Consider the following 24,932-nt stretch of genomic DNA (forward strand, 5'->3'; position numbering starts at 1 on the left):
CACCAGAGATGAGAAAAAAGTGCATTTATTAATAATTTGAGGTGGGCGGCTGAACCCTGAACTGCTGCTCATTGCGCCCCCACCTGCCAAACTGTACAAACCCCGCCCCCTGCCCTGCCTTCACCATTTTGTGAAAAGGACACTTGAGAGCCCACCTGAGCTTTGCTCCGCCCATCTGCTAAAAACCAACACACACTCGATAAAAAACAAACACGAGTAACAAAAGGCTCCGCCCTCTTCAGAGGAAGGCGGGAGGGGCCGGTGCCGCATAACATCCTCTCATTGGTCTGCCAGGATGATTGGTCTGTGAGGAGGTGTGGCCTGCACAGCCTGTCCTCTCCAATGAGGAGGAAAGGGTGGATCTAGTCTGTGTCGGAGTCACTGGATTCCTCAGAGGAGCTCTGGTCTTCATCGTCCTCGTCTTCCTCATCGTCGTTCTGAGAAAGAACAGGAAGTGGTCACAAAACAGGAAGTTCTATATCCTGCAACACATGAAGGGACGGATGGATGAAAAGGGCCCCGCCCACAAGGTCATTTATCAATATTTATATAAAAATGTACTTTCAAATAAAACAGGATATTGTCTCTGCTGGACTGGTGATGAACACCGTGGTCAGTCAGCCTTCACTCGTGTCTCCATGAACACGTGACTGACCTCATCGTCATCGCTGTCTGTGCTTCCTGACGTCTCGTCGTCTTCGTCAGAGTCCGATGACTCGCTCTTCTCCTCTTCCTCATCCGAGTCAGACATGTCCTGCTGGGATATGGACAGACCCTGTTCACCACCACAAACGGCACATGAAATTTAGCCCGGCCCCCAGCCTTTCTGACTAAGTAGCTGTCGTTACCTTGGCTCGGTACGCCATCGCCCTCTTGCTCACCGCCACTCCGGGTGTCGCAGCTCTTGAGCTTCCCGCCTTCCCCTTCGCAGTCACGCGGACTTTAGCTGCGGGGCTGCTGCGAACTTTGGCGGTGCTGCGACGTTTCTAAACAAACAAACAAAGGTTAGCGCTGTAACGCACGGACAGGTGAGGCGGCGTGAGAGACTCACCGAAGACGAGATCTCCTTGTAGACGGCGCGGTCCTGAGGAGACAGAGACTGAGAAGGGAAACGGCATGTTAACGACCAGCAGGGGGCGACAAACCTTTTACTAATATTTCATTCATTTGTCAGCGGAGGCGGAGTCATCGTGCCTCACCTTGACCCAGGCCTCCAGCTCTGCCTTGTACTCCACCTGCTGCTCCTCTACCAGCTTCTTGTACTTGTCCTTCTGGCTCTGGCTCAGCTTCTGCCAGCGTTTCCCGATCTCCACCATCCGCTCCTTCAGGCTGAAGTGGTTCAGCTCGCCATTGGTCAGCAGCTCCTGGGAGAACATCTGGTAGCCGCTCCTATTGGACAGAGACAGCAGTGAAACAGAGCGAGGCGACCGTGACAACGCGGCTGACCGCCAATGTTTCAATAAAGGTTTTTGAATCGGGGGCACAGACTCACACTGGAGGCTTCTTCGGCTCGCCGTCAAACTTGGGCTTCCGCTGACCCCCCGCTGGAGTCCTCATCTCCAACAGCTCCCTCTGCAGGACACCCACAGTCAGTACTAGAGATGGACCGATCCGATATTACGTATCGGTTAGATACTGACGTAAATTACTGGATCGGATATCGGAGAGAAATAAAAAATGTAATCGATCCATTAAATATCACAAAAGCACCTCACAAAACTTGCGACACGGAGTAACTCGGCTCATAACTGTAGCACGTCAGAGCAGTGTGCATCACATGATAGAGCGGCTGTGTGTATTTGTAGCCTCGCTACCAAACCAGCATTTCATCTCTGAGGAAGTGATCCCAGAGAGAAGTAAAGCAAGTGTGTAAGTTCATCTCTGAATGTTTGTAAAGCATTCCAGCGTTATGTTTAACAGCCGATATATGGAGCGACTGCCTCTTGTTTGTTTTTGGCCCACTTTGAGCCAGAAAGAGGAAACCAGCGGCTGAACAACAGCAGCAGGTTTAAGCTTGATCAGCTGTTGTTAGAATGTATTTAATATTACTTTCTACTCGAGGATCTTTTTCTACAGCTGACGTAACTGTGCAGGGGCGGATCTAGCAAAGTTTAGCCAGGGGGGCCGATAGGGCATGAACAGGGAAAAGGGGGCACAAAGACATACTTTTCTTTCTTATTCTCATTTAAAATGTCGAGCTTTTAATAAATAATTATCCAAATCTTACAACCAAAGTTTTAATCTGATGTAAAATGTATAGAAGTCCATTACTGTATATAGTAACTGTTAAGTCTAATATAACCTAGTAAGCTATAGTACTTTTTCCATCTGTGCAGTCTGCAGCTGTAACCCTAACCCTGTAGAAGAAAGATGTTGAATCTATTTAATTACTCTTGAAAAATAATTTAATTCTGTGCATTTTTTTTTTTTTCACACTGCATCAAATTAAAGTTGATTACGTCGATTAAGCATCATGAGGTGGAGGGTGGGGTGGGGGTTCCCTTTTTTTATTTATTTTTTTCTGGGAGTTTGCACTGTTGCTGCAGTTGCTTACTCTTTAAAACACCAGAGTAGGGAGGATGCTGCAGGTTTAAGTTTATTAGATTGATCAGTTTTGCTGAACTATGAGATGTTTTGGCTGCAGTGCATTTTTTGCATACAAGTGTAACAGAATAGCTTCAGTGTTGTTTAGTTTGTTTGTTTTTAACTTGAGTATGAACTCATACAAAATGCAGCAAGATATTAAAAAACACTATATCGGATTCATATCGGTATCGGCCGATATCCAAATTTAAGTATATCGGTATCGGACATAAAAAAGTGGTATCGTGCCATCTCTAGTCAGTACAACAAAACACAGCAGGGGGAGGAGCTAGACACAAAGAAGGGCACTAACTAGGGGAGCAAAGAGGGTGGAGCCATAACCAAACAGGAGTCATGTGAATGTAAAAGCAGCTGTTGTTGACATGCTAGCAGCTGCACTGACTGCAACTGGAAACCAGTGACAGGGAGCTAGAAGGTACAGGAGGAGGAACAGTAGTCCCAGTGGCAACGAGAGGAGGAGGGTGTAATTACCGTGGCGAGGAACCCACGGTAATTACACCAAACATCTGATTGTTGGGTTTTGATTGTAGGGCCAACCCAATCCGAAGCGCCCTGAGGAGACTGTTGTTGTCATTTGGTGCTGTATAAATAAAACTGAATTGAATTGAAGACACCGTGAGCTAACAGCTAAAGTAGCATGAACCCCCCGCGCTCCCACCCAAAATGGCCCCCTCTCTAACGCGGTACGTTAGCAGTGCGTTACTTTGTTTCTTCTTCGGATACATTTTCCTCTAAAGAAAGGGGGAGAAAAAACTTCCCGTTTGGCGGCGGATATCAGCGCCGAACCTCGTAACGTTTCTGGTCTTCTGCCGCCTTCTTGATCCACAGAATCTTCTCCTTCTTCTCCATCGAGTTCCACGCCATGTCCATCGCTGCCTGGGCCTTCCTGCGGTCACTCTGTGGGTTGTGTCACATGACACTCAGTGACGGTACGGAGAGTTTTTACCTGCCATTTACTGCACGCGCTCCTTACTCTGTATTTAGCCAGGTAGTCGCCAATCACGCTATGCTGCCACATCTCCGCCGCCGTCTTTGGTGTCTCTGGAAGCTTTGCTGCTGCCGTCTTTTTCCCGTCCCGTCTTTCTTTTGGCGGTCCAGCAGGGACCCACGGCTCAGACTCCGCCTCCCGACACCGCTCCTATTTAAAGAACACAAAAATGTGTTCAGACAGTTTCTGGTGATGTTGCAGATGGCGCCGGCTCGGCAGGTTGGTTACATCACCGTTCAGACTGAGCGCCCAATAAACAGGCAGTAAAAGAAGAGCCAGGCGCACCTTGACTGATGGAGACTTGGCTCTGTGGGGGCTTGAGGCCACGCCTGCACCCAATTTGGCCCCACCCATTTTCTCCTCAGTCATGACTCTGTCACGTTCCTCCTCTGGAAGACTCTGAGAAAGAAGCAGAGGTTACTTCCTGTTTCCTGTAGTTTAAGCAGCAGCTCTGGAGCCTCAGTGGACAGGATCAAACATGACAGCCAATCACAACGTGCCTTATTATTGTACGATCTACTGTACAAATTAAAGCGCCTCGAGGCGACTGCTGTATAAATAAAAGTGAATTGAATTGAGGACCATCTGTTGTATGAAACAAGTAGTTTTAAAAGCTAGCTAGTTAGCCAATCAGCCTGCACTGTCACAGTTAGACCCCGCCCCATCCCGTTAATTCCAACCATGAAGGTGAAAGTGTAAATATAGCCCCGCCCATCGCTGTCCTGTCTGTGGGCGTTTCCTCTCGCTCTTCAAGGCGCTCTGAGGTCTTACCTCCAGGAAGCGCTGCAGGTCGATGTCATACTGCTTCTTTTTCTGTGGAGACAAAGTTGAGGTTAGAGAGAGGTCAGAGGTCGGAGGTCAGAGCGGTGCCGTCGCTCACCTGCTCGCAGCGTTTCTGGAACATGTCCTTCTCCTTCTGCGTCATCATCTTCCACTGTTTGCTGCACAGCACCATGCGCTCCGTGCTCGGCACGTCCTTCATGTTCACCATCAGCTCAGCGCAGTACAGCGAGTACCCATTACTGCGAAACACAGGTACAACACGCAGTACAGCGAGTACCCATTACTGCGAAACACAGGTACAACACGCAGTACAGCGAGTACCCGTTACTGCGAAACACAGGTACAACACGCAGTACAGCGAGTCTGGGATTGGTGGTTGCCAGGATGACGGAGTCAGGCTCCACCCCTTAGGTCCAGTCAAAGGAATTGTTCACGCTTCAGCACACGGACACACTTTTATGTTTCATGCACGGAGTCCTGACCTCCAGCACAGGACATCTGACCTCACGATGCTCTTCTGGAAGAACGGTCACAAATTCCCACAAACACTCCTAAACCTGTGGAAATCCTTCCAGAGGTGCAGCTGTTACAGCTGCAGCGGGCCGACATCATGTTACACTCACGCTCTGCCGTCAGGAGGTCAGGTGACGTTACCTGATGTCACCTGACCTCCTGACTTCTAAAACCGGTTTATCGGTTATACTGTAAATTGTGCTGAGTGAGATAATAAGACACAGAAGGCGTCACTCTGACCAACATGTAGCGTTTACACAGCTTTTGATGCGAGCCACAGAAAGTGAGCTGAGACTGATGCGCACTGTGACTAGATAACAGCTGAACCAATCAGAGAAGAGAGAGGACAGGACGCACCTGTGAGGACGCTGTGATGAACATTTCACTTATTCAAACAAACCCTCTTCCTTTGCTGCAGCTGTTCACTGTAACGGCAAACAGGAGCTTTCTTCTTCTACTACTGAGAGGGAAGCTGGAGGGAGCCGGAGTAGGCAAACAGCTGCCTGCATGGACCATCGACTACCTTACCAACAGACCACAGTATGTGAGGCTCCATGACTGTGTGTCCGAGGTGGTAATCACGGGGGCGCCACAGGGCACGGTTCACCTTTCCTGTTCAGCCTTCACATTTCAGACTTTGGACGATTGCCATCTACAGAAGTTCTCAGATGATACAGCCATCATTGGATGCATATCAGACAGGAATGATCAGGAATACAGGGAGGTCATCAGTGACTTTGTTGGCTGGTGTGAGACCAACGTACTCCAAATCAACGCCGGCAAGACAAAGGAGATGATCATAGACTTCAGGAGGAAGTCACCCCCTACAACACCGGTGAACATCCGAGGGAAAGACATTGAGATAGTGGACTCTTATAAGTACCTGGGTGTTCACCTCAACAAGAAACTGGACTGGACAACAAATACAGACGTCCTGTATAAGAAGGGCCAGAGTCGACTCCACCTGCTGAGGAGACTGAGGTCCTTCGCAGTCTGCAGGACTCTGTTAAGGACATACTATGACACTGTGGTAGCATCTGCCCTTTTCTATGCAGTGGCCTGCTGGGGGAGTGGATGCACGGACAGGGACAGGAGCAGCATTGACAAACTGGTGCGGAGGTCTGGCTCCGTGCTGGGATGTCCCCTGGAGTCTGTGGAGGTGGTTGGTGAGGGGAGGACGTTAGTAAAGCTGACATCCATCATGAACAACCCACATCACCCACTGCATGAGTCTGTGAGTGGGCTGAGCAGCTCCTTTAGTCAGAGACTGAAACACAGGAAGCTGCAGGAAGGAGCGCTTTCACAGATCATTCATCCCAACAGCAGTTAGACTCTATAACTCCTCAATCACGATGTCATGAGTCACTGGACACTGTGAACATCCACGGTCACCACTTCATGCATAATGGACCCTCCATGTGTACGGACATGTGCAGGTATATATGTATGTATGTGTGTGTGTGTACATGTCTATAAACAGGAATAGTAGTGGTACAATAGTTATGTCAATCTATATAGTTTATGTCTTCCATATTTCCAACCATATCCATAATCACATACTGTGTGTGCTACCATTGTATGTAGTGTATTATCTTACTTTTTTCATTGATTGTACTTATTTGTATTGTTGTATTTCCTTCATGTATCTGTACCTGAGCTGAGGTGACGCAAAAATTTCCCCGTCGTGGGATCAATAAAGTCTTATCTTATCTTACAGTAATGAAACCTTTGATCTCAGCCTGAATCATCTGAATAAAATAATAAATGTCGTCTTTTGTCAAAGCTTTAAAAATGAGAAAGTTGGACATGTGAACTTCTGAGGGACGCGACCTCTCGGCCGTAGCTGCTGCAGGGTTAGCGTGAACATGTCAGCGCAGACTCACGGGGGAGGTTTGGTCGGCCGCCCGTCGAACTTGTCTTTCAGCTGTCTCTCGGCTTTGGTGAGGACGGAGCGCACGTGATCGTCCGAGTTCACGTCTGGATGAGCTTCCAGGTACACCCTCATGCTGTCCTAAAACAGGAAGTGCAGTCGTGAGACCCGGCGGTGAGACTTTCGGTTTCAGCCCAGATCATCATCACATCGCCCACACGTCCCAGAAGCTGTTACAAACACCGGAGCTGGTGTCGGCTCGCTTCCAGGACTCGTGTCGTGATGATGGTTCAGGTGAAACGCTGAGGCCGAAGCGCCTGCTTCCCGTCTCTCTGGTACCTCGTAATCTTTTTGGAGCTCCAGCGCCTTGCTGATCCACTTCAGTCTCCTCTTGTCGGACAGCTGGGACCACTGTCTCCTCAGAGCATCCTTCAGCTCCTTTTGACTCACCTGAAACAGAAACACAGTCGTGAGGATGCAGAGACGGGTCCTGACAACGCTCCGGGCCTCGAACCGGCAGCAGGTCTACGAGCTACCGCCGTGAAACTCTCCGCAGACGCCATGACAACACGTGAAATCAGAGCACCGAGGAGCCGAAATGAAGTTTTGTATGATCACGAGCAGGACGCCTCCTGCGGGGACAAAGGAGCTGCCTACACGGCAGGCGTGATTCTGGCCCGTCTATGAACTCTGACCTTTTCTTCTTTCCATAGTTTCAGGTGGATTCGGCTCAGCTGATTGGCTGGGCCACCTCTAGAAGACTCTCGGAGAACTCGTCTGTCTGAACCCTTGAGAGGAGCACGTGATGGTTTCAGCCGTCATGAGACGTTTCCATGGTGATGACTCACCTTCCTGTTGGGACCGAACCAGCCGATGCGCGCGGAGCGGCAGGACGCCGCACGTCTCTGCACCTGCCTGGCTTCATGCGCCCTTTTCTCATCATCACACAAAACTTCATTCATGGACGTGCGGGTTGGACGTGTTACCTAAGGTTGACTATATCGACCATCGCCGATGGGCGGAGCCTTTCACCGGTTGTTTTTACAACAGCGATGTGTTTATGTGCACCGGTCTGTGAAGCTAAGAGAAGCAGTCAACGCAAACAATCATAGCGCCGTTTGAACGGCGGCGACTCGTTTGCTCCGAGCTCAGAAAAGACTAACATGTGATTTCAAACGGCCACGCTGGTCTCAGTGGCTGCTTTGTCCACTCGGTGTTTATCTTTGCACACTCGACCCAAGGATGATCAAACAGTGTCTATATTCACACTGGAACTAAAGGAGGTCGAATACTCCCTCCAAACATAACGCGTGCACAATTCTGTCGCTCCGCCCATCTAAAAGTCTGTGCGTTTGGTCTGTTTCACATACGGCCCAACGACATCTCCTTTAGGAACACGTTTGCTTGTTTTACCTGCTGCGCGGTGGTTTGCGCGGAGCGGTCGAGCCCTCCGATTGGACCGGTGCAGAGCTGCTGCGGCTGCACCGGCGGCACAAAGACATGCATGTGTGTGCTGAGCGCGTACCTCAGGGTGCAGCTTCATGTAGGTCTTCTTCTCGTGGTTGTACCACAGCTGTTGGGGGGTTTTGGGTTTCTCCGGCAGGTCCGACTTCTTCCTCTCCTCGATCAGCTCGGGGTGCTCCTCCCTGCGATCAGCTGACATTAGCCATGTGTGCGCCAACACCGTGACCAACACTGCTACATGTAACAGGAAGTAGAACTCACTTGAATCGAGCCATGTTCTTCTCGAAGTCTTCTTTCTCACGCTGGAACTCTGTGATGTACTTTTGCTGCGGAAGGACAAACAAACATGTGTTTGGTTTTTCGGGACTCGAACACGGACACAACTGCGACCTCGGGTTGTGCTGCTGAGCGCACCTTCTTCTTGTCGGGCAGCTCCTTGTACTTCTTGGACAGGATCTTGGTGAGGTCCAGGTTGCTCATCTCTGGATGGATTTTGGCGTATTTGGCTCGTTTCTCCATAAAGAAGCGAAAGTATGGCGTCAGAGGCTTCTTTGGGAAATCTGGGTGAGTCTGCACACGAGAGAGGTCAAAGGTCACAGGTGAACCAGCACATGTCCCAGCAGGTTCTGGCTCCAGAAGGCCTCACCTTCAGTTTCTTGCCTTTATACGGGTTCTTCACGAACTCGATGGCGTCCACGATGAGCTCCGTCATTGTTCGGTACTTCCTGACCTGAAACACAGACTCAGGTCAGTTGAACCGTCAAAACCGAAAAGCTTTAAATCAACACAGCGATGGCTCAGAGGCGTGGTCTTTGGCCAGCGTACCTCAGACGAGACTTTCTGCCACTTCTGGCGACACATCTCGCCGGTGAAGCCGCCAAAACAAACTTTCTCCCAATCAAAGTGCGACTCGGTGGTTTTGTACTTCATGGCGTCTCCGTCAGGCAACACGGTGCGAATCCTCTCCAGCAGAGTCAGACAGTCCTCCTTACTCCAGTCATCTGAGCAGGGAGACAGCGGTCAGGGCAGGGCCGGCGAGGGCGCGTGCCCCACGGCCGAACGTCACAGAAAAACACGTTCGTACGTTTTCACAAAAATCGCCACAATGGTCGTCTGTGAGGACGAAGGTGCACACGGGTGTAACGCTGCAAACACGCAGCTTCAGGCAAACCGACAGTCTGCCCCCCGTCACATCTGAACGCTCACTGGAAGCACTTACACGCTCATTCCAAGTGTCATCAACTTCCTGTGTGGACGCTGCTTTAGCAGAGTTCCCGCGGGCCTACATGAACTGACAGGCGAGTACCTGAACACCTGACAGCGCTAACAGCAGGTCGGCTTACCTGGTTCAGTCTTGACCCTGGCGCTCTGAGCCGTGGAGACGCTGCTGCTGCCGTTCATCCTGCAGTGACCGACGGAGGAGGCTCCGCCCCTCCCTCTGAAACACAAAATCAAACAGGTTTACTGCGGCAGGAAGTGCTCACGTGACCATCAGTACGGCTCAGCTTGTGTACTTCCTGTTTCTGCCGGTGTGGGGCAGCGCCGAGGCCAACAACACCTGATCCAATGCCCTGTTCTGGCTCCACAGGGGACGCTCTCGAGCTCATCCTTTAGCCGAGCGAAACCAGCCCGACTGCAAGAGGCGTCGTCTGAAACGGGCGCCGTGACAGAGGACGCCCTGTCCTAAATCACTAAAGGACCAATGCGGGTGTTTTAAATCAGTGTCAGGTGAGAAAGGCTGCAGGAGCAAAGGGGGCTGGATTTAATGTGACCGTGTTTTTACGGCGCCCCCTGCTGACCTGCGCAGCGTTTTCACACGTTTGGCTCTCTGTAGCTCAGAGGAGGCGGGCTTTTGGGGGGGGGAGTCACTCGCCTGTGACACGGCTAGAAGTAAGTGGAGCGTGAGTCACTGAGCAGAATATGTCGCCTGATCACCTGACACGTCACCTGATCCCTGCTGCCCCGCTGTAGGCTAACACGTTGAAGGTCAGTGACATCACCTGTTACTGTATAGAATGTACCAGGTGTATTTATAGAGGATGACAGCTGGCCGCCACCACACTTTCACACCTTCATCTTCTCACTGCCCAATCAGCTTGCAGCTCACACCATGGCGACCCAACAGTATGCGAACTTCCTGAAGGCTTCTTTTCATTTACAGAAATCAATCTGAGCGTGCCCAGAAACGAGATTCTGCACACGCAGTGAGGACACTGTGTTTAAGAGTCCTCCAGGTGTGGCATGCAGAAAGGCTCCAGAGCGCCACCCTGAGTGATAAAAACGTCAATGCACACTTTAAGGTCTGTGTATGAAGCCACGCCCCCACACCTGGGCACCATCACCTGTAGTCTGATTCTTCCAAAGATGCAGCTGCTCTTCGGAGTTCACACATCTGTGGCGCCATGGCGGATTCTGATCCTTCGCCACTGGACAAAAAATGATGACTGAGGGGTCTGCAGCTGCCTGCACAGGTGTGATCGGAGTGCACACCCACTCACAGTCACAGCACCAGCTACAGGGCACAGAATAGCCAATCAGAATGTTTCACCTGCAGCAGCTTCACTGTGAGGGTGCCCACCTGTGTGCACCACAGGCATCGTTTGAATGACCTCAGACTGACGTGCACCTCAACTGTCCTCACCTGGCTGAGCATTAAACTCACGTGACATCACCACACTAGTGTAACCACAGAGGTAACCGGAAACAGTGTGTGTTTGGTGACATTGCTGATGATCGATTCTCAGACAGGAGCTGATCTCTCACACACACCGGTGCCATTCTGCAGACGGTCCCCGGGTTCTGGGTCCGGACGGCCGGGGAGCTGGGCTCGGCCCGGTAAGCTCTCCGGACCGCCAGCGTCTAGCTGCCCGGTAATGGCGTCCATCCTCCGGCAGGAGTCAGCACGTAGCTTCCGCTGCCACGAACCGCCGAACCGAGCGCGAAGGTTTCCCGGTGAAACCTGTCTGAGCGACGCGGAGACCAAACCGGAACAAACCGGATGAAACCGGATAAAAGACCCGAGCTAAAGTCTCCGGACGGCACACGTGGAGCGTTTAACGGCTTTAATCCGACAAAATGATGACACGTAAAAAGGTCGAGCTCGAGTCTACCCGCGGTGCAGGAGCACCAGAACCCCCGAACCGCCGAACCCTTTACCCGCAGAACCGGAGCTTTGTGCGGGCGGGACGGGCTGCAGCTGCCCCACAAGCCTCCGCTGCAAAGCCGCCATGAATGTTGTGGCGACTCGGGGACGAGCGAGCAGAAAAACCCAGAAATGCGTTTAAAATCGGAACCTGGCGCTTACCTGCTGGTTCGGACAGAAAGCCGGGGTGATTCTGCACGGCACCGTGCCGGTTCGGCTGCTTTCGGAACCGTGGAAGTGTGTTTTTTTCAGCCGTAAACCCCGGGGAGTCAGGTCGAAACGAATCCGACAAAAGGAGCGTCTAGTCCGGTATGAAACTCCGCCCAGCGCCGCAGGGGGAGGAACTCCGGGGGAAAACATGAGGACAAAGGCGGAGGATGAAACCAGAGACAGCGGCCACAGCGGCAGCCAGCCCCGCGGAGCCGCAGCACACGCACTCTTTAACGGACGCTATTTTACATTTACGCCGTTTTCACTCAAACCCAACTGCGACTGCGTGGTCCGAGCCCTCTCCGCCACCCTCTCCGGGTCCAGATGCTGAACCGGTGGGAGGCCCGGAGACCGCCGGCTGGCCCCGGCAGAGATGCGGCCGGGGGCCCGCGCAGCACAGCGGATGCTCCGAGAGGAAACCGTCGGTGCTGCCAGCAGCTCGGGGTTCCCTCCACAGCCCGGCGCGGTGCTGATCGCGGGTTGAGAGGCGGCAGAGGAGCCCGCTAAGAGCAGCCGAGTCCCCGTGATCAGTGAGGTCATCATCTGAATCCGCACCTGCCGCAGGTGGGGTGAGGTGGTTCTGCTGTTTGTCCTAATAAACTTTTTTTTATTTAGAATAAAAACAGCCTTTATTTTGAGTTCTTGTGACTTTAATTCTGGAGTAAACTCGGAGGACCCTGCCACCTGAGGTGAGGACAGGTGCACTGGGCCTCACCTGTGGGACTCTCAGAGGTCTGAGCTGGGGTCCGGGTTCTGGTGGACTGTGGAGCCCTCACAAACACAGCCAGTGGCCCCTGAGCGCCACTGCTGGCCCGGATGTTCAGCACGTTAAAGCGACAGTGTTGGGGTAATGACGTCATCCTGACTAACAGCGCGTGCAGCAGCCTCTCTAACTTTGAAGGGTCAGGCTGTGCACGTGGACACCCCAGGATGAGCCACCAATCAGCTGATCAGGTGTCTGCAGCTGTCAGAGCCTCAACATCCTCAAGAGGAAACACTGCAGACTGATCGATCGGCTCACTGACCGATCAACTGGTTGATTGAGCGGACCCACAAAGTTGAAACTCACATATTTCACAGGACTTTGTGCAGAATTTACACTCACAGCCACTTTATTAGGTACACCTCCTCCTCACAGCTGCTTCGTCTGCTCCCTGGGGCCTGGAAACACCGGTCTCCTAAATCATCATTCTCATGCTTCATTTGAACCTCAGCGGCTCCTCTTCATCACCCTTCATAATCCTGCTACCCTGTGATTGGCTGGTGAGATATCTGAGTTGAACAGATGCACCTAATAAAGTGACTGTAAATAAAATTAGTGTATTGTATTCATGCATCTTAATATATGTTTGTATTTAGTGTGTTTGAACATGTTTCTGTGGGTGAAGTGAACCTCTTGCTGTTAAATCTGCTTGTCTTCTCTCTCACACAGACACACAGGCACTCCTAAAGCTTAATCACCAACAGCATCATGCTCTTATTTTGAAATGTGGCAGCAGGTCATGGTCAGGGTTCCTTCTTAGTACCTGAGCCTGTCACACAGCAGCGTCACGCAGGTGATGCTGATTGGATAATCTGGCTGCGAGCTCAGTTGAGCACCAGTCAGACTTCCTGTGTGTCAGCTGTCGTTCGGAAGCTTATTTTGGTCACTTTTTGTTTTGTTTCATTTATTAAAAACTTTATTCGGATCTGATCTCGAACTTGTTTCTTCTTCTTTGCTTTTTGTTCTGTACCGTTTGAAACTGTTACACTGCTTGTTTCTTTCTTCTGGTTACGTCATAAGGATAATCGCGACCAACAGAAATATGCATGCGCAGCCTCCACTGGAGGGTGATGGTTTTACAAAACCAAAGGAAAACAGGAGAGAGGAGACGGTTATATCCTGACTTAGATTTGGGCATGCTGGTTTGAACAGCACGTAGTTTTTAATGAGAAAACACTGCACAGGGGAGCGTGACTGCACCAGAGAAGAAGAAACAATAGAACATGTTTTAGTGCATTGTCAGAAATATGCTCGTGAGATGAAATTGAAACTGGACTTGGTTGATATAAGAACTGGCGAAGTTATCAGGTCATATTTTGTTTTTTAAGGCAGACTCGTTTGTCTGGGAGGATTTGATTCATTTTTGACATTCAGTTCACACTCCACACCAGTTGGTGGCGGTAATGTACCATTTTGCTATTTGCCAACTGCCAATAAACAATATAAAGAAGAAGAAGGATCCGCTGGGTCCGCCGCGGAGCACAGCAGTAGAAGAAGAAGCGGCAGCAGGAAGTGATGCGGCTGTTAGCCTGCAGGCTAACGGGGAGGACATGAAGCTCCTGGACTGAACGTGAGTGACCGTCGACTCCTCGCGTCTCTGCGGAGACTCAGACTATGGGTCAGTGGCTCCCTGGGAGCGCGAGTTGTTAGCGCGTATCTTAGCGTAGCGGTTAGCTGTTAGCTCGGACTTTAGCGGAGCTGATTCAGGTGCGCCCGGGTGGCTCAAATGCCCGGATCTTCCGGTGAAACGCAACCAACAACTGGTGCCGTAACAAGGCCGCGGAGATAGGTGAGCAAATACCTGAGCAGAGAGCGTCAAAAATACACTTGATTAACAACCGGATCAATCATGGATCGATACCTGCTGACGGCACACAGGAAACCGGAAGTTAGCGTTGTGTAATGGCTTTTCATTCCACTGGTTGGACAGCCATGCAGGAAGTGACGTGCGAACCGTCAGGGGAGCTTTTCCTCTGAGTGTGTTTCCCCAAGATAAAGTCCCAGAGGTCACCCTGTGGTATGTGTAGTGGGGGGACAGGATGCTTGCTCTGATTGGACTAAACTGGGCGCAGGTGTAATGTAGAGGCGGAACTTTGACGTTTGCTGGGATTTTATCAGGTTACAGGTGATCAGCTGCAGGTGTCCTGCAGATGTCCTGCAGATGTTCAGACGTTGGTTTCGCTCGTGTGTCTGAGCCGTCAGCTCGCTTTGAGTTAGGAAGTAACTCTGTCGACCTGAGAGAGGAGCTCACCTGCTCGTAGTACTCTCACAGTATTGTATGTATCACCACACAGTACTGCGATACTGTCGTGTGACATTGGAGCTGTGGGACACCTGCCCCTAAAGGTTTTTTTTTCTTTCTTTCCCTAGTTCTTAAAAAGCTTCAGTCATGCTGGAGTGAAAGGACAAGTGAGGGGTTCTCAGGTAAACAAGAAGTGTGTGTATATACCTGAAGCTAAGCTCCGCCCTCTCCCTACAGGTGTGTGAGCTGTGCTGACCTTGGCGGCGATGGCGCTGATCGAAGGTGTCGGTGATGAGGTGACGCTGCTGTTCGCCGCTCTGCTGCTGCTAACGGTGCTGCTGCTCGCCTGGATCTCCACCCGCACATCCGAGCCCCCTGAACACCTGTTCACAGGCTCCTCCCCTTTACAGAGGCCTGGGCAAGCCCAGCAGGACATGCCCTTTTCATCCACCGCCGCCTCCTCATCCTCGTCCCCCTACCCACCATCCTCAACCTCCACGTTCTCCATGTCCTCGTCCTCACCTTCCTCCTCTGTGAACGACAGCTTCCTGACAGAGGCTCCCCCCACACTAGAGGATGGACAGGTGGGAGGGGACGGGGTGAGGCGCAGAGGAGGAGACGGGGAGGGCGCAGCGTCTCAGCGGAATATGGTGGTCAGACTCAAGTTCCTCAACGACACGGAGAGGATGGCGCAGGTCCAACCGCAGGACACCGTCGGGTACATCAAGAGGTACGAGTACTGCATGTAATACTGCATAGTAGAGGAGTTTCGGTAAACCTGAAGCTCCTCCTCCTGGCTGTGCTTTTGGACCCGTTTGCTGACCTCTGACCTCTGACCCTGCAGGACCTACTTTGCGGGGCAGGAGCATCAGGTGCGTCTCATCTATCAGGGCCAGCTGCTGCAAGACGACGCGCAGACACTCGCCTCACTGAACCTCGCTCATAACTGCGTGCTGCATTGCCACATCTCGCAGCACGCAGCGCGGGGGGCGGCGGGGGGCCAGCGGGCGGGAGACCAGGTGCGCGTGGCGCTGAACGTGGGCAGCCTGATGGTCCCACTGCTCGTGCTCATGCTGTCCGTGCTGTGGTACTGTCAGATCCAGTACCGCCAGTTCTTCACCGCCCCCGCCACCGCCTCGCTGGTCGGGGTCACCATCCTCCTCAGCCTGGTGGCCTTTGGCGTCTACCGTCGCTAGCCTCCCATGGGCCGGCGGGGGGTATGAGACGCTACCTGCAGTTAGTGTTTGTTTCTGTTGCCATGGAGACGTCGTGAGGACAGAGACTCTTATCATTAGATCACACGTTTATCTTCATCATCAGCGTGCCTCTTTGATTTCTGTGGGAGGCACAGACACACCTGTCTGCCTCACCTGTGTGTGTGTGTGTGTGTGTGTGTGTGTGTGTGTGTGTGTGTGAGAGAGAGAGAGAGAGAGAAAGTTTCAGCTTTTGGAGAAAATCTATTAAACCTTTAATTTATCCCGTGGTGTCTGAGTGTGTGTGTCACACCTATACAGGTGATTCTGAGGGTGGAGCTGCTGCAGTCACATGGCTGGTTGGCGTCAGCGTTGGGGAATACAGATTTTTCCTTAGCGACAGGTGGTTGCTAAGCAGTCTCTAACCATCCAGGATCAGCTGATAATGGAGTCCATTTCCAGGGTGAAGATTATTATATGGGCTCTTATGTTTGACCTTTGACCCTCTGTGTAGCAGGAAGTGTGTAATGTTACAAAATAAAGTTGGATACAAAATGCTCAGAATGAAAGAAGTCATGTGACGACTTCAGACCTTTTCTATAATGTGATTGGTCGGAGCTGCTGCTTTGACATGTTCACAGGTCACGGCTCTGTAAATCCAGATCCTGACGACTTGAACCAAAGTCACGAGGAGACGACGGCGAAACCTCAAAACTGTCAAAGTCGCCGACGTCACATCAGCGGCACGAACTCCTCAAATACAACATGTCGAAGAAGACGGAGAGGTGCACAGTGTGGCCCAAAGTTAGGAGCAGGAAGACTGACCATCAGGTTATCAGGTCATTATCAAACCTACAAGCAAATATTAGAAATTCAGCTCCAGTTTGAATTTACTGTCAAAAACTTCAATCAGAGATCAGTAAGTGAAGAAATAACAGAAGTGAAGACGCACGTTTCTAAAATATAAACGATTGTTGTAATAAACCCGAGCCCACTCACAATGACAGACAGTATGAAACTAGATGAGTTACAGATCTCGGGTCTGGAGTTAAGAGGAGGAGAACAATGTGGTCCTGTGCACAGGTTCAAACAGCTGATGGTTGGTGGTGTAGCAACGCCACCTGCGCAGCTCGAGATTCTCGACTGATTCCTTCGTGTTCCTACAGTAGACTTCAGAGACACGTGTGAAGATCAAATAACCACCACAGAAGCTGATGCAGCGATTGGACGTCCTTCTAACAGAGCCCAGGCTGGACGGCCTCACAGGAGATTTCTACAAACGTTTCTGGGAACACATCGACGGCCTTTTACATCGAGTATCGGTAAGAATGTTTCAGACTTCCACGCTGCTGCCCACAATGAGACCCGGACTTATCGCCTCAATTCCAAAGCCCAACGAGGAGACTAAGAAACTCCGAATGTCTTCACTGCTCGTCTTTAGATAGCTCTGTCATGTCTCGTTTCAGAAACGCAGTCAGGTCTCTTCACAGGAGGATCGGTTCACAGTGACAGAGCAGTGCTGGATACAGGAAGCTGATAAAGACGATGGATTGTTACAAAGCCTTCGACTCAGCCTTGATAAAGTCCTTGAACACTTTTGGAGTTAAATTCAGAAACGTGATTTGTGTTTGTACCACATTATTAGCAGTTGTGTCGTTGTACCCGATGGTACCAACCCTAGCTTTAAAGCTAATGTTGGAATCTCTCCATATGGATTCATATTGGTCACCAAGATGTTGGCGATTCATCTTCAAAAGTTCAATGACATAAAAACATTTAATGTTTTAGCCACAGATATTATGATAAGTCAACGGATGACACAGCAATATTTTAAAAGATAAACTCCAAGATCCACTAACTATTGAAAAATTGCTGTCTCAAGCATCTGCACTACTACTATTGTCATTAGTACTATTAACATTACTATTATATCATCTGGTTTAACATTAAACGTTAGAGAATGTGAAGTCCTTGCTGTACCTGATGCAGCAGAAACAGATGTTTGTAACATTCCTGTTAACTCCAAAATGAGATATTTGGGAATCTCACAAAGGACCAAAAACAAAATCAGTCGTTGACGTGGAGAACAAACTGAACTCATGGCTTCAAAGAGATCGATCCATGGTGGGCCGAATTTATCCAACAAATATGGAAAGTTTATCCAGATGTATCTTCCTGACATGCTGCCATTCCAGACAAACGCTTCAGCCTCATTGCATGAAAAACGGCTGCTTGATCAAAGATGGAGGTTTGAAAGCCACAGACGTCCACAGCCTGAACGGGACCTCAAAAATAAACATCAAAGATGATGATCCTGGTACTCTGGTCCAAACGAGTTATTCAGTGGCCTGAACTTTCTCCTTATCACACTCTCCTATCTGTGAAACAGCTGCGGCTGTGACCCGACACTGGTGCCACAGCTTCAGAGGTCAGAGTTCAAATCTGTGCTTGCGCTCGCTCACCTGTGCACTGCACACACAGGTGAGATCGTACCTGACCAGCGCCTGTTCAGCCCGAGCTTCAACATTTACCTTCGTCACCGACCCGCACACACGGGGCTTTTATTTTGATCATTTGTTTGATATTTTGACATCAAACACCTGCACAGGTAAGCAGGCAGGAGGTCTGCAGGTGGAGTTCTGGAAGGCCAAGTGTGGGCATCAACACTGAAACACACAAACACGCCATGGATACAGCTGATCACATGACCTCTACAGTTTACAGGATAACTAATCAGATATCAATAACAGTGATGTCACCCGATCAATACGAGCTGATGGAGGCTCTTTCTTCTTTTCCTGAATGACTTTCTGTAGATTGTTTACGTGATGGATACAAACAAGCTCACCTCCAGCTGTGCAGCCAGATGTTGGGCTGTAGCAGGACGGTCTCTGTGTGGGGGAGGGGCGAGGAAGACGAGGAACCTTCGCTCAGCTGCCTGCTGCAGACTGCCACCAAACACACAGACCAGGCTTTTACTTTGAAAGGTTTGACAGGCCGACTAGTCTGTTAGTGGGCGTGTTCTGCTTCAGTCACACCTGCCACAGGTGTTTGTCAGTGACATCACTGGACGCCGAGTGTGACGTGGCGCTTCGTAATGAATCGGGTTCACTTCCTGTGAGCGGATGAAGGACAGCAGAGAGTCTCCAGGTGACTCACCTGTATGCTGAGTCTGTCCAGTGCCTCGACCTGAAACAGACACGCACGGCTGTACAGCTGGCCAATGAACAGGTCTGGACAGGTGGGCCTTTGCCTCTCTCTGGAAGTCCTTCAGGGTGGGCGGAGTCACAGCTGTCAGCCGTATGTAAGGAACTCCTGAAACACCAACCTTCTGTCGCTCCACCATAGCTGAGAATATGTGTTGAGCCCCACCCTCAGAAGCTCCGCCTCTTCTTTCACCTGTATCACACGATCAACTCCTGTTCCAGCACAGAGACACACTCTGGATTTTGCCGCAGAGACACCTGCAGAGGCACGTACAGGTGAGCCGGACAGAAAGGGAGAGATGAGTGAGAGAACAGGTGTGCATGCAAGAGCGATATCAGGTCACCTGGTAGTTCCCATTGCAACTCACAGATATCCTGAGCGGCAGACTTGCTGCGACGTAAACATCGCTGATGATGGTGCTCATGAGGTGTGACAGGCCGCCGCCCCCTGACCCTTCAAATACACTTCCTGTTTCCTGTAGCTGCAGACTGACTTCAAACAATGTAGCCCCAGTGCCACCAGGTGAGTCTACCTGTGGGTTTGTGCCGTCAGACAGGAAGCGCAGCGCTCAGTGCAGCAGCTGGAACAGCCCGTCCTGCACGCAGCCGTTGACATAGTCCAAGCACTTGGTCTGCTCTGTACAGACTCCTGTTCACCTGGGGACAGGTAACAAAGGTGCTTCAGAAGCTGGACCTAAAGCACCTCCTACAGGTGCTGTGTTACCTGAGTTAACCTGAGCAGCTCTTGTCCCTCCTCTTCGATACGTCTGCAGGTCTCCTTTGAAGCTCTGCCCTCCAACAGTGAGTCACGTGAGCGCTACAGCAAGTGAAGCTCCGCCCACCCCTGTAAAGACACACACCTGAGTACAGGTGAAATGATGGCAGAGTCTAGGCTGAGGGTTGAAGCTTACCTGTGTGAGGTGTGCGATGGCTTCCATGTTGTCTCTGGCCTCCATCACACTAGAGTGGAGGTCCAACACCAGCTCTACCTGCAGCTGCACACCTGGACACACACACAGGTGTAATAATGGACCCGCTCCACCATGTTTTTGTGCCTATGATATCATGTGATATATGTCACCTGTGATGCTCCAGGTGTTCCTCTCCAGCTCTGACAGGGTCGGGTTCAGGCGGTTCAGCTGGTCCTGGATCAGAGGAAGCTCCGCCTGCAGAATGCCAAGCACCACCTGAAATTGGACCAAGTCACATGTCACTTGAACTTCCCCCCTACACCTGCAGCTTCAGAGCTTTGGAGCTCTGTGAGTTGAGCGGGCGGAGCTTCATGTCTCTGTCTCTGCTCTTTTATCTCAGTTACCTCAGCACCGCCTGCACATGTACACACAGGTGAGGTGAGAGGTCCCCCCGGTACACCTGACCTCAGACCCCAGCTTCAGTACCAGCCAGTCAGAGGCCAGCAGACAGGTGTGCGTGCTCTGTGTCTGACTCACCTTGAGGCTGCAGCCGAGCTCGAGCTCAGCGAGGATGAATTTGGCACCTGAATCCAGCTCACAGCTCCACTCTGACCTCACGGTGTCTCTGAAGTCCTACAGAAGGTCCATGAGCTCCTCAGACCTCTGCTGGACCAGCCGGGACTCACCTGAGTCAGCACACCTGAACAGGACACAGCTGTTACCTGCCGAGTCCAGCGGCCAGGACAAATGCAGAGTTCATCCAAAGGTCACCAGCAGTCAGCATCATCTGACTGAACCAGATCAGACTGGACTGAACTGGATCAGACTGGAGCAGTCCTTTACCGCGGACAGCGGCTCCCCGCAGTCCTCCGGGGCCTGGCTAAGCACAGACACCAGCCACCAGTCCAGGTCAGACACCTGCAGCTGGAACTGATCCAGGTGGAGCTGAAAGCTCTGAAGGGGAGGAGTCACAGCGATGCAGGAAGCACCTCACAATAGCAGGCCGAACCCAGGTGGTCCTCGGGGTCGGTGGGGTTGCACCTGAGGTTGGACAGGTGCGTCATGTGACCCAGGAAGTCCTGGTAAGCCTCCTGAACCACATCGGTCCACTTCCTGCCTCTGACCACGCCCAGGACTGTCTCATTCAGCACGTACAGCTGCAGACTGGAGCAGAACACTTCCTGTTAGAAAGGGCAGGCATTAATCAGCAGGAAGTGATGTCACATGTCACAAGTGTTTAGTCTCAATGTCTCTCTGCATCCCAGCATGCACTGCTTTGAAGGACACAGGGCATTGGTATGAGCAGGTGTGATGATGAGTTCAGGTGATTACGGCAGCGCTAACATTATGACTTGCAGGTTTTGGACTCATCTCATTGGCTGTTTGTTGTAGGCGGATGTCAGTGCCACGACCTTCTCTGTGCTGGACCCAACGACCAGAGCTGATGTGAGGAGGTCTGGGACATGACCAAAAGGGGGCGCACTCGCACAGCGCGATCTTGGAGGAGATCGCGTCAAACAGAATCGTGCGACACGTGACACGAGCAGCGGCGTGAACCTTTGACATGCTTTACTTTTGTCTGATTAGCCACATGAAAATCCAAGATAGTGGCCATTTTTCAGGGCTGCTGCTGGATGACGTGAAGGTTCCATAGTTGGTGCTTCCAAAGAGACCAATCCTGATGCAGGAATCCAGACACTAGCTCCGCCCACTCCACCACCGTGCTGTCACAGTCATGGAGATTATAGTCTGACAGCTTCCTGATAGCAGCCATGACTTCCTGTCAGCAGAGGTTCGTCTGTGCACACACACACACACACACACACACACACACACACACACACACACACACACACACACACACACACACCTGTGTGTGACTAGTACTGTAAAGTAAGTAAAGCGCTATACAAATACAGGCCATTTACCATTTTACTGGTCACACATCGCTGTCGGGCCGTCACCTGTGTCGAGGTCCAGGCTGATGCTGATGAGCGTGAAGCTCCTGATTGGCTCCAGCTGCCCGTCTACTTTGACCTCCATGTGTGCGTCTGTCTGTTTTGCAACCGGGTGATGATGATGATGGTGGTGGTGGAAGTTCTGCCACCAAGGACCGCTCCATACATCGTAAAGCATAAATTCATTAACAGAGTTTGATCCCATGTGTCCGAGTAAACAAACATGAACGATTACCAATCAAATCAGCCAGGAAGAACATCCACGAGGGAAAATATGACCTCGTTAACATACCACTCCAGCCTTTCAACATCATGAAAAAACATTTGACATCATTTTTCAGAAACATCGGAGCTTAAAAAGATTTTTATCAGACTTACACATTTCATATTTTCACGCATTTTCAAAAGCAAGTGGTTCATGAACGCTGAATGACACGGCCGCTAATGAGCTGGCGTGAGGCTGTCCACCCTCCGGCACATAAACAGTCATGTTACCAAATCACAACAGTAAAGGTAATGCATTATAATCTGATTGAAATTTGATCTGTGACAAACAGAGGGCTTCACTGTTTCAGTAACAGCATGCACCTCCATCAGACAGCTGAGCTGTTTAAGAGAAACACTGACAGAGGCAGTAATCATGGCAGCTCTGAGCTCAAGATCCACGAAGCTGGGGTCTGTCAGACCGGGCAAGACCACAGGTGCAGGGATGGAGACGCCCCCCGGGTGGTAGTTAGCTAAGATCCTGTGGGACTTCCAGATACAGACAGACAAGCTGGTGATGGCTAACCAGCCGGACGTAGTGGTGGTGGAGAAGCAGAGGAAGACGGCTGTAGTGATACCAACATCAGGAAGAAGGAATATGAGAAGCTGCAGAAGAACCAAGTGCTCAGAGAAGAGCTGGAGGGTGAAGGTAGCAATGGTCCCAGTGTGGTGACTCCTGAGCCAGGTGAGTGGCTCCAGCAGATCGCAGGAACAACATCGGAGATCTCTGTCCAGAAGAGCGCAGTCCTAGGAACAGCTGAGATACTGCAGGACCCTCAGGCTCCCAGGCCTCTGGTAGAGGACACGAGCTTGAAGCCTGCTGGGCGAGAGCGGATCAATACTTTGTTTATACTTTATTATTACTTCAGTCTTTATGTTAATCAATTAATTGATGTTCTTTTTTTATCCTATACCCAAATTATATTCTTGTTTTTTATTTATTCCTTCTGTTATCTATTATGAGTACCTGCGTCTCCCGGGGTGCAGTATCACTTTCTTCCACCGGATGGAGCCAGATCGTCCTTTAGCTCAGGCCTACCACGAGCTGGCGGTAGTTCACTGAAGTGCGACGAGCCGATGTGTTCAAACAGAAGTCACATTTACAGCCCTGTGTGCTCGCCGTCGCTCCACGGCAGCAATAACAGCCACACAGTGCGAATATATACCAACAGCTCAACTATGAATATGCAGAATATCACAGAGGTGCATTGTGGGTAATCCCAGTCTGTCTGAATGGGAAAATCAATTCCTCGATTGGACTTTCACACCAACACAAAGGTGACGTCACAAAACAACTATTTCCTTTTTTAATTACTCCGACTGTTAACAATTCTCTGACAGCCGCCGATCGGTCGCTCGTGACGGGATTTTTAACCAAACTGAAGCGTTAACAACACCAAATGGTTCCTGCCTTTCCATTTGGGCCGCCTTGGTTCTCTTTATCCAGTCGATGGTCTTTGTCGGCACCAGTTTGTTGGTTCTTTCATGAGAGAAGACACGATCTTCTGTTAAACCTATTAAGCTGTTAAAGGTTGGAGTGTCTGTTCCTCAGCTCAGCAGGGACGAAGAGCGCCACCCCCAGGCTGTAAGCAATCTTAATGTGATTGGTTAACTGGGTCAAACTGGGTCTCGGCTCATCTCCGCCCCCTGTGGCCATATGAAGACCACTCTTCCCACTTCACCATGGCAACCGTCTCTTGTCCTCCAGTCAGCCCTGCAGAGAGGGAGAGAGAGCACCTACACCTGGAGGTGCAGCTTTATTTTGGTGGACCCAGTGTGCTCCACCTCCACGGTGTGCGGTAGGGCTCCGTCAGCACTGGTGTAAGAACAAGATAGAAATGTGTGATTTCAATTGTGAGGGAGAAATTAAAAATACTGAGGTGAAAGAGCAAAAACAGGTTGCAACATGAGCTCCTGCATCTCTGTCCAGTCTGTTCTTTGGTGTGCGAACTCAAGCTTCAATAATCAGTCTTTGCTGCAGCTCATCTGATAAAATGACTGAGGTGGAGGAAACAGTGGTGCTGCGATGCTTGCTGCATGGACCAGAGACACTGAGAGTCCAGGTGAGACGTGCCAGTACCCACGGCACAGTCCCTTTCAACAGCAGGCTGCATGTTTGCTCATTCAGACTTGGGACAGACTGCAAAGGGTCTGCAAATACAGTCCCCATCAGAAGTTCACGACCACCTGAAAAATCACCAAAAACCATATTTGCATGGTTGGATCTTTGCGAGGTTCCAAAAACAAGGTTCAAAGGTGTTTTGTCTCACTCCCATTTCTTCTTGTTGCAGGTTGAAGCTCGACTTGGAACTTCGTTAAGATCCAAACATGCAAAATATGATTTTTGGTGGTCTTAAACTTGTGATCGTACATTCTGGGTGAAGGCGACAGTAAGCAGACTTCCATGCTGGATCGACCAGTGGCCCATGCTGTCTCACCTGAGAAGGGTTAATGAGGCCTTGCTGTGGAGCCGCTCGTGCTTCTGTGGACATTCAGTTTGGGGAAAGTGTCCACGCTGTTGTCTTGTGGATGTGGACGGCGTCTTTGTGGATTTTAACGACAGAGGAATGTTAGTCGTAGTCTAAGGAGCTCAGAAAGAAAAGCGTCTGGACTTCTTTAAGTTTCTTAAAGACGTTTCATCCGAGAAACTTCTTCAGTTCTAAGAGCGACTGGTAGAGAGTCCCAGATTTAACCCTGTGGGAGGGTCCCCAAGAGAGTCGTGGACCCCCTGTTGATCCTCTACCTAATCACGCGAGCTGATCGCTAACATCGGACACTTGTCTCTTATCTCTGGTTCTGTTCCATCTTCTCTTAAAACTCA

At 50.8% G+C, this 24,932-nt stretch overlaps 2 protein-coding genes and 1 long non-coding RNA gene across 11 annotated transcripts; 1 reads left to right on the forward strand and 2 right to left on the reverse strand.

The window, feature by feature from the left end:
• Positions 1-9: 9 nt before the first annotated feature.
• On the reverse strand, positions 10-12,838 carry ubtfl (upstream binding transcription factor, like). Its single transcript, XM_026149602.1, has 20 exons — positions 12,680-12,838; positions 9,566-9,660; positions 9,048-9,223; positions 8,869-8,952; positions 8,637-8,792; positions 8,484-8,548; positions 8,284-8,404; positions 7,098-7,208; positions 6,772-6,899; positions 4,473-4,614; positions 4,364-4,405; positions 3,878-3,991; positions 3,578-3,742; positions 3,391-3,501; positions 1,493-1,572; positions 1,200-1,389; positions 1,052-1,099; positions 849-986; positions 656-757; positions 10-437 (listed from the first exon to the last, which is right to left on the reverse strand). Exons 1-20 carry the CDS (start codon positions 12,775-12,777, stop codon positions 363-365), a joined length of 2,241 nt encoding a protein of 746 aa, XP_026005387.1. The 5' UTR covers positions 12,778-12,838; the 3' UTR covers positions 10-362.
• A 971-nt stretch (positions 12,839-13,809) lies between these two features.
• Positions 13,810-16,333, forward strand: tmub1 (transmembrane and ubiquitin-like domain containing 1). 2 transcript variants are annotated; one of them, XM_026149607.1, is made up of 3 exons: positions 13,810-13,907; positions 14,817-15,309; positions 15,424-16,333. In XM_026149607.1, exons 2-3 carry the CDS (start codon positions 14,846-14,848, stop codon positions 15,773-15,775), a joined length of 816 nt encoding a protein of 271 aa, XP_026005392.1. In that variant the 5' UTR covers positions 13,810-13,907; positions 14,817-14,845; the 3' UTR covers positions 15,776-16,333. The 2 variants fall into 2 exon arrangements, with proteins under 2 accessions (XP_026005392.1, XP_026005393.1); XM_026149608.1 differs by lacking the exon at positions 13,810-13,907 and adding an exon at positions 13,920-14,126.
• LOC113010516 (uncharacterized) lies at positions 16,212-24,726 on the reverse strand. 8 transcript variants are annotated; one of them, XR_003270355.1, is made up of 8 exons: positions 23,079-24,726; positions 21,818-22,928; positions 20,427-21,687; positions 20,060-20,165; positions 19,890-19,981; positions 19,347-19,822; positions 16,365-19,236; positions 16,212-16,278 (listed from the first exon to the last, which is right to left on the reverse strand). It is a non-coding gene; the product is annotated as an uncharacterized LOC113010516 (long non-coding RNA). The 8 variants fall into 8 exon arrangements; XR_003270356.1 differs by lacking the exon at positions 23,079-24,726 and having other exon boundaries at positions 20,427-20,589; positions 20,733-21,687; positions 21,818-23,017; XR_003270359.1 differs by lacking the exon at positions 23,079-24,726 and having other exon boundaries at positions 19,347-19,635; positions 19,713-19,822; positions 21,818-23,017.
• Positions 24,727-24,932: the final 206 nt, after the last annotated feature.

This window comes from Astatotilapia calliptera, chromosome 18, assembly GCF_900246225.1.
Source record: "Astatotilapia calliptera chromosome 18, fAstCal1.2, whole genome shotgun sequence".
In the NCBI taxonomy this organism is placed as follows: domain Eukaryota; kingdom Metazoa; phylum Chordata; class Actinopteri; order Cichliformes; family Cichlidae; genus Astatotilapia; species Astatotilapia calliptera.

Bases quoted from the DNA above. Each gene is read 5' to 3' on its own strand.
- ubtfl (XM_026149602.1), bottom strand. From the start codon at position 12,777: ATGAAGCATGAGAATGATGATTTAGGAGACCGGTGTTTCCAGGCCCCA. The intron at 6,900-7,097 runs GTACCAGAGAGA...TTCCTGTTTTAG, and splicing joins AGCTCCAAAAAGATTACGAG to GACAGCATGAGGGTGTACCT. The intron at 438-655 runs GTCAGTCACGTG...GTTCTTTCTCAG, and splicing joins CAGACAGCGATGACGATGAG to AACGACGATGAGGAAGACGA.
- tmub1 (XM_026149607.1), top strand. From the start codon at position 14,846: ATGGCGCTGATCGAAGGTGTCGGTGATGAGGTGACGCTGCTGTTCGCC. The intron at 15,310-15,423 runs GTACGAGTACTG...CTGACCCTGCAG, and splicing joins ACCGTCGGGTACATCAAGAG to GACCTACTTTGCGGGGCAGG.